At 36.6% G+C, this 13,863-nt stretch overlaps 2 protein-coding genes across 2 annotated transcripts; both read right to left on the reverse strand.

The window, feature by feature from the left end:
* Positions 1 to 2,052: 2,052 nt before the first annotated feature.
* Positions 2,053 to 4,046, reverse strand: LOC143607903 (ribonuclease 3-like protein 2). The gene is made up of 5 exons (XM_077083178.1): positions 3,599 to 4,046; positions 3,042 to 3,191; positions 2,830 to 2,959; positions 2,395 to 2,638; positions 2,053 to 2,304 (listed from the first exon to the last, which is right to left on the reverse strand). Exons 1-5 carry the CDS (start codon positions 3,971 to 3,973, stop codon positions 2,130 to 2,132), a joined length of 1,074 nt encoding a protein of 357 aa, XP_076939293.1. The 5' UTR covers positions 3,974 to 4,046; the 3' UTR covers positions 2,053 to 2,129.
* On the reverse strand, positions 3,998 to 6,095 carry LOC143607902 (ribonuclease 3-like protein 2). The gene is made up of 5 exons (XM_077083177.1): positions 5,476 to 6,095; positions 4,561 to 4,710; positions 4,353 to 4,482; positions 4,047 to 4,271; positions 3,998 to 4,014 (listed from the first exon to the last, which is right to left on the reverse strand). The coding sequence occupies exons 1-5, from the start codon at positions 5,953 to 5,955 to the stop codon at positions 3,998 to 4,000; spliced, it is 1,002 nt and encodes a 333-aa protein (XP_076939292.1). The 5' UTR covers positions 5,956 to 6,095.
* Positions 6,096 to 13,863: the final 7,768 nt, after the last annotated feature.

Raw genomic sequence — 13,863 nt, forward strand, 5'->3', positions numbered from 1 at the left:
AAGCCCTTGTTTTCAAATGCTGCCAACATCCGACGCCCAAACCTTAAGTTGTCATACTGCCTTTTCCCAACTTAGTTGTTGTTTTTTCTTTAAATGAGAAAATATTGTCATACTGCCTTTTCCCAACTTAGTTGTTGTTTTTTCTTTAAATGAGAAAATATTGATCCTTTTATATATAACACAAACCGAACTACATCTGGATAATGGGTAAGCGAGCAACAAGCTGCGCCGCTATCCCCTTTTGAATCGCAAAGCCTATTCTACTAAATATAAATCCTTGGTTCCTCGGGCTCTGCGAGTCACTGTGGACCACCTTCTGCACCCGCTCCAAGAAGCGAACCGCCTCGGGAGCTAGGGATCCAAAAGTGTCGAAGGCAAATGGAATGAACACGTGCTGATTCTCCAAACACAATGTCTCATGCTTAGCAACCTTCCTAGACTCCGCTCTCAAAACCGCCTGTCCCGGTACGAAGTCACTGTCTCTCAGCCCACCAACGGGGACACCCCAGTGAGGTCAACACACGCATGCTTACCCCCTGCCCAGCCAAACACAAGAACATCCGCAGGACGCAGGGTAGATCTTCCCTCACGCGGATCAGTCAAAAAGTTAACAAGTGCCTCTTTCTTGGCTGAGATCCCGGCACGTCTAAGCACATCCCATAACACATATCTAACCCAGTCATGACGATACTTGAATCCCGACAATTCCTTACAGTGGAGGGCTTGTTCACCGAATCTATCCAAACAAGTTTTTTTACAAATGGGGCAAAATTCATCTGGAGGGAAAACGGGAATCATAAGCCGGTATTTAAGGATGGCTCTGTATTCAACTGCCAACATCCGTTGCCCAAGACCTTCAATGGGCACAACAGTCAAAAAATCCTGGGCATGAGCCCCCTTGAGACAAGCTAAAACTGCTTTTTGTCTCGGGGTCATATCGAATCGCTCCTCCAAATCATGTACGTGTTTACCATAAAGAGCACTCGCCAAGGTTTGTTGAGGTTTATTGGGGGCGGTCTCCTTATCAGTAAAACCGCCTATATCAAGGTTCGGGAGAGTTGTTCCAATATTACCAAGTGCAAAAGAGTAGTCAGGATCTACCCCCGTAACACCAGCGTTTCGTAGGACGTGGTCTTGCAATTTCCACGACTGAGACCTGGAAGCCACAAATGCATATGCGGAGACATCCTCAGCCGAGAAAATTCCTAAGCCTCCGCAACGCATAGGGAAGGAAGCCAACCTCCACTGGAGGTCCCCAAAATGCGGTCCTCCACACACAACAATATCTTCAATTGCCCCCCGCAGGCCCGCATCAAAGATGGACACAACCTCTTTGACATGTTCAGGTTGACAGGTCCGGAGCCCAAACACTAACTTAGCAACCCCCATGCACGAGCGTAACAAAAGGAGCTCACTTTGGGGGTCCCTCAGGTCTGGCAGGCGTTTCATAAGTTCAACCGCCCTCAAAGCTCTTTTAGTTACCAAAGACCGAATAAACCCTGCATCCCGACTAACCGCTCCCCCCAAGAGTTTTAACTCCCATCGCATGCCTGCTAATCTCTCCAGGGAATAAACCCGACACTTTCTTCGAATCATCACATGACGGCCAAAAAACCTTTGTTTTTCGAATATTAAGCCTAAGCCCTAGAGACGCCCCCTCTGAGCGAATAATGCCTAACGCTCTAGCGACCTCCTCAGCCTTACCAATAATAGTGCCATCGTCTAAATACCAAGCATGGAAGGGCAAGGGACAGGTCCCCTGCACCCTAAGGATGAGCGGATGAAGGACCAACGCAAAAAGAAGAGGGCCAAGGGGGTCCCCTTGCTGCACCCCAGTAAAAGCCCCGATATGAGTATCCCCCACATATAAACGTGCGGGGCGGGCATATAAAAAGAGAACACAAACTTAGATTAAATCGAACTTAGATCGAGCGCGCTCTATAACGTGCAACATGAATAAGCTCTAGTAAAATTCAATCTTTGAATAACTATATAAAACTCAATTAGCAGCCAATTAATTATGTCATCAAAATTTTATGTACCCGGACTCGATAAAGTTTGATTCTAATGAGCTAAAGAGTGTTCGCGCTCAAACATTTTACATAGTTAATAAACAAGAAACTTGTTACTCACGCATAGCCTGACTTTTGCAAAGCACAAAGCATCGCCGACGCTGCAGAATTCTCAGCATCCTTTCGTCTAGACCTCTCCTTTCCATTCACCGTTACACCCGCATCAGAAAGGTTGATTGCAACAGACGCTACAAACCGTTTATCATGTGACGGACCCAATTCTTGCTCAACTCTAAAATTTAAACAAAACAATCGTATTAAACAGGTTGCAACGCAATTAATGGTAAAAATGTAAAATTAATACCAAGCAGTTGAAACATACTTGTAAGTTGGCGTTGACCACTTTTTCTTGCTGCAAAGTTCATATAATTTCTGTTTCGCAGCTTCAGTCTCCATTGATTCATTGAAATTAACAATAGTTTGAAGACGTGTATCACTGCTTTTAGATTTAGTCATTTTTGACAAGGCTGCCTCGGCTGCATGAAGCTTTGCGTTCTCTTTTGTCTCCGATGAGCCAGTTGCAAAAAATGTACCATCCACATATACATTTGCAACTGTTTTGTCACCTACAAATTTTAACAGAATAAATATTAATAATAAAACAGATTAGATTTAGGGAGTGTTTGGGATTCCTTATGAAAACTCCTTATAACTTTTCAATAAGTTAATAAGTTACAAAAGTGTAACTTATTAACTTTTCCCTCACACACCAAAAGCAATCCCAAACACCCCTTTAAATGAACAAATTAGCTCTCACCCTTTCTACTATATTGTAATTCAACTTGCTTCCCATCCTTTTGACACGCCTCGTATAATGCAGTAATCGGTTGCGGTTCAGCCAAAATGACATCAAGCATCACTAACGGTTCAAGTATGCGCTTTAATATCTGAAAATTTTAGCTCTCCTTCTTAGTTTTATTCAAAAACCAATACAAGTAATAAAAAACGAACAGATTCACAGAAACTCACCTGCCACATATTCGGCAAGTCAAACCCCAAATCAATAAACACAGCCGCAGCCACTGATTCAACAATATCGGCAAGCACTTTTGGGGCTTTTATATGGCCACCATACACAACCATATCTTCTTCTTCCACTTCAACCAAAAAATCCCAAACCTAACAAAATCAAACACCAAAAGTTAAAAAGCAGTTTTCTAAAAGTCCTAAATCCTGGCTTTTTCAAAAAGTCTTTGAAAAAACCAATAAGTCAATAAGCTGTTTTCAAACTCAATCCCAAACAGGCTTTGAATTTCAATGTTTGAAAGTTTTCAAAAAATATATTTAAAAAATATAGAAAGCTTTTAAATTTTAAAGACTAAAAAGTCTAAAAGTTAAAAAACTGTAGGCCCATAATTCAATATCCAGTCTGCTAATGTCTTAACCCATGGACCAATAAATTATGAATTTGTCGAATCTATTTCGAATGTGAATTCAAAATTTCAAGATTCTAATAATTCAAATATTCGAAATTCGATACCTTAACAAATAATATTAAAATCAGTATACATAATAATGCAGAGTACCTTATCATTGAGAACAGTGGCTTTGTTGTGGCGGATGTACTTATGAAGCCCATGATGAACCGCAACCCGAGCAAGTTTCTCATTACTAATATTCGCAGCCCGGAGACGCGAGAGCACACCCGCGTCCACTTCCGAGTACGACAAAAAGAAAAATTTCGAAACAGCTAAAGAGAGAAGTGCGTCGCCAAGGAACTCGAGCCGCTGATACGACAAACCATCCTTGCAAGAAGGATGTGTTAATGCCTCTTCCAATAACCTCTTGCTGTTGAACCTATACCGCAGTATAGATTCAACGGCTGCGATGGACTCTTGCATGTCTGTCACAGGTTGACCCACCGAGTCAACGGGTTGCAAACATAAATCTGCGCCGTACATGTGGACAATCTTTTCTGTCGGATTTTACGTACGATCATTGTCTTTTTGGATCTGCGACAGACGTTGTTGGAACTGTGTTTGGATCTGCAAAGTTCATTTAGTTTCTGTTTTGCAGCTTCAGTCTCCATTGATTCATTGAACTTAACGATAGTTTGAAGACTTGTATCACCGCTTTTAGATTTAGTCATTTTTGACAAGGCTGCCTCGGCTGCATGAAGCTTTGCGTTCTCTTTTGTCTCCGACGAGCCGGTTGCAAAAGATGTACCATCCACATATACATTTGCAACTGTTTTGTCACCTACAAGTTTAAATAGAGTAAAAATTAATATCATCAAGCTTAACTTAATGTAACAAATTAGATATAAACACAAGCTCTCACCCTTTCTACTGTATTGTATATCAACTTGCTTCCCATCCTTCTGGCACGCCTCGTATAGTGCAGTAATTGGTTGCGGTTCAGCCAAAATGACATCAAGCATCACTAATGGTTCAAGTATGCATCTTAATATCTGAAAATATTATCTTTCCTTATTTTATTCAAAAACCAATACAAGTAATAAAAAGCGAACAGATTCACAGAAACTCACCTGCCACATATTCGGCAAGTCGAACCCCAAATCAATAAACACAGCCGCAGCCACTGATTCAACAATATCGGCAAGCACTTTTGGGGCTTTTATATGCCCACCATACACAACCATATCTTCTTCTTCTACTTCAACCAAAAAATCCCAAACCTAACAAAATCAAACATCAAATGTCCCCAACTTTATTATCAATCTTTCTCGTAGGGATGTTCCATCTTCGAACCGGACTCAAAAAACTCGAAATTTGATTTGACTTGAATTTGAATTTCAATGTTTGAATTCGGTTTACAAAAAATATATATACAAAAAAATATATATAGAAAGCTTGTGTTTGGGTGTGCTTCTAAAACTTGCTTATTTGCTTATTGGTTTGTTGAAAAGCAAAAACGGTTTGGCAAAGCTCCTCCAAAAGCTTCAAACTAGAGCGTTTCAAAAATGATTTTTGTTTTTCAAAAAACAAATTAGCAAATTTAAAATCTTACCCAAACACCCCCCGAGTTCTAAAGAATAAAAAAGTTAAAAATATCTAGTCCACTAATGCTTAACCCATGGACCACAAATTATGAATTGTCGAATCTTTTTCGAATTTGAATTCAAAAATTCAAAAATATAATAATTCAATTTAAAATAATTCAAATACTCGAAATTCGATACATTAAGACCACGTAGTGGTAGAGAGGCTATTTTGGGGGCAACATTCGACACGTAACGCCATGTCAGCAAGATGTGCAATTTTCATTTTAGGGTGTACCGGTTTGTAGCCTAAAATCACCTAATAATATAATATTATTATTATTTTTTTTTCTGATGTGTGCCACTTCACCACGCCTGTGCACGTGGGTTCACATACCTGAGATAGCATCTTTGCAATGTTTTATTTCTTTATTAGATTGGATACATAATAATGCAATGTACCTTATCATTGAGAACAGTGGCTTTGTTGTGGCGGATGTACTTATGAAGCCCGTGATGAACCGCAACCCGAGCAAGCTTCTCATTACTAATATTCGCAGCCCGAAGACGCGAGAGCACACCTGCGTCCACTTCCGGGTACAACAAAAAGAAAAATTCCGAAACCGCTAGAGCGAGAACCGCGTCTCCAAAGAACTCGAGCCGCTGATACGACAAACCATCCGTGCATGAAGAATGTGTTAATGCTTCTTCTAACAGCCTCTTGTTGTTGAACCTATACCGCAGTATTGATTCAACGGCTGCGATGGACTCTTGCATGTCTGTCACGGGTTGATCCACCGGTTGCAGACGTAAATCTGCGCCGTACGTGTGGACAATCTTTTCTGTCGGTGGGTTACGTACGATGTTTCTCTTCTTCTTGGATCTGCGAGTGAAGTTGTTGGAACTGTGATTGTGAGTGGAATTAAACCTTCGTTTCTTCATCTTGAATATCAACAGTGATGACGACGTTGATGTTTTGGGATGTTATGTTTGCCGTTTTTTGTGTCTTGTTTAACTCAAAAGAGTTTGGTCAAAGCCTAGCGGTTGGGGTTTTTATTTCAAAAACGGATTCGCTTTAAATGGGGAATGGATGATTAAATCCAAAAATCTATACTATATATAATACACCAAATAAGGGTAAATTAAGAAATTCATTTTTAAGTAATTTACAACACTTAAAGCATGAGGTACATGTGTTAGTAAGGGTAAACATGTCTTTTAAACACAATCCATTCAACTTACAAGTTTGGTCCATCATCTTTAACCATATTATGTTTTTAATTTAACTTGTAAACTAACTTCCCACCCATGATTTTTAAACGACTATAACCTTTTCATACATTAATATTTTTATAAACAAATTGCACCATAAAAACGAGCATTTTATTCTCTTTAATTTGGATATGATATTGTTGTAATTTTTTTTTCATTTAAAATAAATTAATATGTACGTGGGGGTGTTCAGTGTCGGTTTTAATGGTTTTTAAGTTAAACTTGTGAGTCCAACCGCTAATAGTGATTTTTTGTCGTCCAAAACCAAACTTAACCATTAAAATTTGAAACCGAATCGTTACTAACGACATGGTTCCAGTTTTGTTTCACAATTTAAACTTTAATAATAAATTTAGTTTAAAATAATTAGTAATTTAAATGTACCATCAATTTTAACTAAAAAACCAACATAATATGATACTTGAGATGATCATAAATAACAAAAAGATAATTTTAGCCATATAAATGGTAAATATTAATGGAAGATCTAGGACGTGAAATAATAACAACAAAGATTACAAAAGGAATCATATTGCAATTAGGTTAATTTACAAGTCTTTTTTGGTTTCATATGGCCGGTTGCCAATATAAACCGCGAACCAACCGTTCACTACGTTTGAAAATTTTGAAACCGACCAACAAGCCGAAAGTAAAAAAGAAAAAGAAAAAAGAAGTCAAACCAATGACCGATTTAAACGATTTCAAGGTTTTAACCGAGCCATAAATACTTATATTTGTACGTGATTAACAGGTTCAAACACCCGCTGCATCGCACGGGCACCCGTCTAGTATAAATTATATAGAATATAAATATAGTACTACTCACATTTTAAAAAGAACACGCTCGAAAAGGTGAAAATTTAGAAATTTAAAGTCAATCGATAAACAAAGCCTAGTTATCCGGGTACATTCATTGACAAAAGATTAGGTATATTAATGCTAGTGACCGGACATGCTGTTAATTACAGAGAAAATCCACCTTCTGAAAGTACACTGTAGTAGAACCTCTTGTTTGCGTATAACATTTTGTCAAGAATAAGACCCAAACTAGTGATCTCGTCTAGAGAAAGTTACTAAGGTACCACTTGAACACTACTTTTTTTAGAAATTCAAGGCATAAAATTAAATAGACTAGTTCATATACGATATCATAAAATATTATATTGACCTCAAAGGAATATAAAAAAAACTCTTGCAACATAAATAAAGGTCGTGTTAAAAACCTACAATTTTGTTGCATGTAAACTAGGTATTGTGTCCGACGCTTTGCATCTATAATAGGACAAATAAAACCTCACGTGGCGGGAAATTGCGAATTCAAGTTCGGTCGAACTCGTTCTTTTTCAGTTTTATATATAACTTATGGTATCGAACCAACGAGCGAACTCATTTCTTTTGGCGAGCAAACCCAATATTATTTAAAAAAATATATTCGAACCCATTAATAATGAAAATTTTTGTTAATTCTTTTTAGTAAAGAATATTTTTTCTATAAAATATAAAAAAAAACTTTAAAAATGACTAACAAACATTATAAATGACCCAATAATAACTCATATATAGGTTATGAAAAAATGTCCAAATTATTCATAGAATTGACCAGTAACCTCAACTCAATTAACATTCTTAAACATAACACTTAAGTGAAAATTAAATAGAAACACAAAAACAACATCCATCGCCTCAACGACCTATAAATTATGATTCTATCGACCAAACGACCATCGCCTTATCTGCTGAACTTCAACCAAACGACAACAACGGCTAGCCAACCGATTCTTTCTTTGATTGCTTCAAGCCTTCAATCGATGCAGACCTCACAACGAATCTTTCTTTGATTTTGTGTAATCAAATGGGTGACGACTATATAGTATATATGTTATATGGAAATGAGTTTTTTTAAAGTCGCGATTGAACATGTTATGAATCGTTTTCAAAAAATAAAAATGCATATTAATATGTAATATCTTTATTATTACAGTGATATTACAATTTATTTATCTATCTCAAAACACGAAAAATGCGTATTCATATAGAACACTTTGTATTTTAATGAATTTTGACAATGTATATTTATTATTATAGTGACATTACAATTTATTTATCTCACCGAATGATCGGCCCGACCCATTTGGGCCCGAAAACTTTGACGCCGTAAAAAATTCAAGCACCGAAAAATCCGAACCCATAAACTCATAGAAAAAATTTCCTGACTCCACCACTGGCAGGGCCTCCCCTATAATATCGTAGTAGACGTTGTAATCGCACCTAGTGCTAAGATGTTACTCCTATTAGAAGTACCAGCTAGTTGATGCGTCTGCGCATCAAGCGCACGAGCTAACGATGTCCATGAAGTTGAAGCCGAGTCATCTCTTTTTCGCAAGAGGCCACGTCGATTAGCATTGTTAAACGGGGCTGACTTGTGCATGCTTAACAATAGTATTTAGAAAAAAACATGTTATATGCACCCTATAGTGTCTACCCATGATCTATATAAAAATAAGAAACATCAAAGGGATACTTAGTCCGAACACCAATTACCTTTCAATCCTAAAGCTAGAGCGCCAGATGTCTAGATCAAGCGATCGTCACACGATAACTGCACTCACAAGTAGAAACCGAAAAATGTAAGATACTATAAATCAATCTTGTATATCATGAATAAATTGAACAACATTGGACAAACACAAGCTACTTTAGTGCTTAAAATGAATCCCATATCTCATAATGCTATACCCAAAATAAATAAATGAGAAAATTAGCATTTGCCTCCCTGGGTAATATCATTGCGAGATGGATTGATCACTGAAAAAGAATTTGTGCATGTTGTGCCATTGTATTTCTCGGGCGGGTTTTGTTTGGCTCCTTCTGTTAGTTAACTGTCTGTTTACTTAGTGAAGTTACCATTATGCCCTTTTATAATAATAATATCAACAGTAACAACAAATATACATCATCAAAATAATAATTTTAGCCAGATCTTCACCATCATCATACTCATTCAAACCCAGATCATCATCATCATCATCATCATCATCATCATCATACAACACCAAACCTAGATCTTCATCATCATCATACCCACACCACCACCAACGTACCCCCTTCACCAAATCCGGAAACCCTAAACCCGTAAACCCAAAACCCTAAAACATAATTCCGACGGAGGTGACCGCCGGAAAACCAAGAATACGTTGCCAGAAGTTCAAGAAAGATGTCTGGATTTGAATTTGGAGTTGAGAATGAGCCACATGCTCTTCCTGTTTCCGGAACCCTAGCCGCTGCCACCACCACCGTCTTCATCCGGTAACAGTTCATGCTGGAGGAACCCTAGCCGGCGCCACCACCACCATCTTCCTGTTGCCGGAAAAATGAACCGGTCTCCTACACCACCATGGAGCCATCGCTGTTACACCCTCAAATTCCACTAACGGAGTTTTATCGTCAGAGGGTGTGAACTAACAGGATCAGAATCATTAGTTATATTAAACACCATAATTATAGTTTTTAGAAACAACCAAGACATCAAGTATTAAGTAAAGATGCAGAAGCGTAAACTGAAAAGTAAATAGTTGCGTCACACAGGACGACTTAAAGCAACAGTTATCATGACAAAATTTAAAAGAAGTTTAAAGCATAAGAGTTCAGTGAATGCATGTCCTATACCGCTTGCCCGCCTCGGCTACCTGAGATAAACATACTAAAAGTGTCAACACAGGGTTGGTGAGTTCACATGTTTAAATAAAAATTAAGTGTTGCGTTTTAGCGTTACCAGATAGTGTTATGTTAATATATATCAATAGGTAGCTAACCTATCAAGCATGTATTACTAAGTTTTCGACACCGAAGCTGACTGTTTATACGATTGCCTTGCCACCATGTCAACCACGACATGGTAATGTGTTAGCCAAAATTACACCCACTCGTCCTACAGTCGAGTTTAGAGTCGGGTGGGGTTTGTCAAACCCAGTAGTACTACTCAACACTGACTCGCTATCATCCAATATTAACCGGTTCGATTGTTTTCAGAAGGACTTAGTTGGTTTGTTGCCACTTAGTCTTACAAGTAATATATATATAATAAGAAAAATCTAAAGCGTTTGGAGTATGTTATCTCCCCCTAATAAAAACTTTAAAGAGTAAAAGAGGCTGTGAAACTCACTGTTTGCGAAGTTATCAAATTCCGAGAAAAGCGTGCGTCTAAGAAATCCTCACTACTGATCTAAAAACAAAAATGAGATTTCTTAGTGTTTTGAACTATGAGTGAGTCTCTAGACTCGACACATAGAAACTATGCATGAGATGTTACGTTTGTGAAACAAGTGCGACTCGACAACACGTTCGTGATAAATTACGGGTGTGATTAAGTATGGTGTTAAGTGTTACTACGATACATTATCAGTTAAACATCTACCACAAGGGAAAACACGTCAAACATATTGCAAACATCTATCAAACAATCACTTTTCATGTTTAATTCAAGAATTCAGCAGCTAAGTTATCGAGACAGAATTTAGCACGTCAAGATTACTCTATTTCACTAATCATAACATGTAGATAAAATCACCAAAAATTATCATAGAAGCACACGTGAGTTAGGTTTCTAAAAAAATATTTTTATTATATTTTTATTACATACGGTTTTGTCACAAGAATCAAAACAACCCAGTAAGTACACATCAGTCATTATCATGTGCAACAAAACGTTCTTTACTATTACCGTTACCTGGTTAATCCAATTAACGCAAGGCCAATTGGGTCAGATTCCACACTCAAATTATTAACTTCTAGAAGTGGAATCAACTCAATTGGTCTTGTTGTTTGTGAGATATACCATTTACAAAACAACCTATAAGAAGGCTTCCCGAATCAGACTTGCGCAACAGATTTGTAAATTAATAAAAACTTATTTTCACACGTCAGACAATTACAAACTCAGACTCTTTAGAAACTAAACTAAACCTACTACATCATAGAACCAATAATCACTTCAAAACATATCATTAACATCAAATTACAGCCGTTTTAACATGCAATTATGATTCTGTCCAGCATCAGTTTTCACCAAAATTTATCAAACTACTAACCTATGAACAAATAACCATGCATACAACCCTAACTCATCAATAATCAACAAATTTAACATCTAGGGTTTATGATTAATATGTTTAATGATGCCAAAAATCAATAGAATGGGTTAGATATAGTGTTTAGTTTACCTAGTTAGCACCTTAAACCTTCAACAAGCTTGCAAGGATGATTGTATGTGTGTGTGTTGTGTGTGTCGGCCGAACAAGCGGGGGGGGGGGGGGGGGCTGCCGTCGCAAGAGGGAGAGGGAGAGGGAGAGGGTTAGGGTTTGTTGATTAGTTTGTTTATATATTAATTAAATATATCACATGTTTAAACTTGCACCCTCAACTTCTATTTAGTTTAATTCTACTTGTGTAATGATTGTCACGTGTCATTTAAACTCTAATTAAATGCAATGAGAAATGCGTTATCTTGATTTCAAAATATTGAAACCCTAAACTCACTAGTTGGAAAAGGTTGAAAGTTTGATAGTTTCAAAGTGGTTTGTTATGGATATGAGGATGATAATGAGATTCAGATGAAAAAGGAATTGTTATGGATAGATATGAAATTTTATGTTGCTGTTAGTATGAATGAAATTTAGATTCTGATTATTATTATTATTATTATTATTATGGATATGGATATGAGGACATGAGGATGATGTGAATGATGATGACGATAAGATTATTCTTCTCTTATTATTATTATTATTATTATTATTATTGTTAAGAGATGATTAACTGGAATGACATAGTTCATGTGATCTTGAGTTTGAATTAACGGAGTTAACATAAAATTGACGAGTGTCACAATAGCCGCCACACATCTCTCTCTCTCTCTCTAGCCGCCACCACCACCACCACCATTTTCCTAATTTCTTCAATTTACAATCTTGATTTCAGAATCTTGAAATCCTAAACTCACTAGTTGGAAAAGGTTGAAAGTTTGATAGTTTCAAAGTGGGTTGTTATGGATATGAGGATGATAATGAGATTCAGATGAAAAAGGAATTGTTATGTATGTATATGAAATTTTATGTTGCTGTTAGTATGAATGAAATTTAGATTCTGATTATTATTATTATTATGGATATAGATATGAGGACATGGGGATGATGTGAATGATGATGACGATAAGATTATTCTTCTCTTATTATTATTTTTGTTGTTGTTGTTATTATTATTATTATTGTTATTGTTAAGACATGATTACCAAAATGCCCTTGGCATCCGTCAGTCAACGACGGTCAACTGACGAAAATGAGCCAAAAATCCCGCCCGAGAAATACAATGGCACAACATGCGCAAATTCTTTTTTAGTGGTCAATCCATCTTGTGACGATATTACCCATGGATGCAGATGCTAATTATTTATGCAAATTCACGACGACGGTGAACTTAGTCGTTTTTATCTTTAAAATAAATTAAAACAAAACTAAAAGGAGTTTCATACTAAAGGCTCAACTTCATAGCCTATTTCTCATTGTCCAGTTCAGTTATACAACCACTTTTTCATTACCTAAATGTAAACATACCAACCAGTTCAACTATATGGTAGGGGTGTTTATAGTTTGGTTTGAAACCGTGAAACCTCCAAACCAGTCACCGGTTTGGTTTCACGGTTGTTTTTTCATTAACTATCGGTCGGTTGGTTTCAAAAAATTCAAACTGTAGCGAACAGTTTGGTATACGGTTTACAACGAAAACCAACCGTATAAAACCGAACCGGACCGTGTGATTTAATTATTTTTAATTTTTAAATATTTATATATTATATGTATATATATTTTCAAATTGATGACTATACATAATTAATTTAAAGTGTATAAGATATGTATTACAAAAATTGAACAATAATGGTAAACAAAAAGATGGGAAGAGCCCAAATCCATACAAGTTTTTTACTTGGCAATTTGTGACTTAAATTCGTGTTTTGCTTATTTCTTAATGACGTGTTTATGCTTGGTAAATTAACAAATATATGAAACCATTACTAAAAATTTGTCATGCATTAATTCAGACATCTTGTACAAAAATCCAACAAGCCCAAACCGCGAAGCCAAACCGTTACTAACGTTTGGTTTGGTTCGGTTTAGGAATTCTACGGTTTGATTTTGGTTTACAAAATTCAAAAACCGTTACCAGCGGCTTGGTTCACGGTTTGACCCAAAAACCGGACCGTGAACACCCCTACTAAATTGTTAAAATTTTTTCTTTAACAAAACTATCAAACCAAACCAAACCAAACCAAACCAAAACTGATATAAGATATAACAATAAAGCATGTAAGATAAACACATTTTATATGTTTATTTATATGACCATCATTATCATTTATATTATCATAAGATCAAAATAATTAAATTATATTTTTTAATATATTAGCTCGCTAATATTAGCTTTGATCAAGGTTGATATACCATATTACCCTTACTTATTAATAAATGATTTTCCCTTGGGTGATATATATATATATATATATATATATAGATTTTGGATCAAATA

The sequence above is a fragment of the Bidens hawaiensis genome, unplaced genomic scaffold, assembly GCF_021521415.1.
Source record: "Bidens hawaiensis isolate Kalapana, Puna unplaced genomic scaffold, B.hawaiensis_p1.1 tig00089268_1, whole genome shotgun sequence".
Lineage (NCBI taxonomy): Eukaryota > Viridiplantae > Streptophyta > Magnoliopsida > Asterales > Asteraceae > Bidens > Bidens hawaiensis.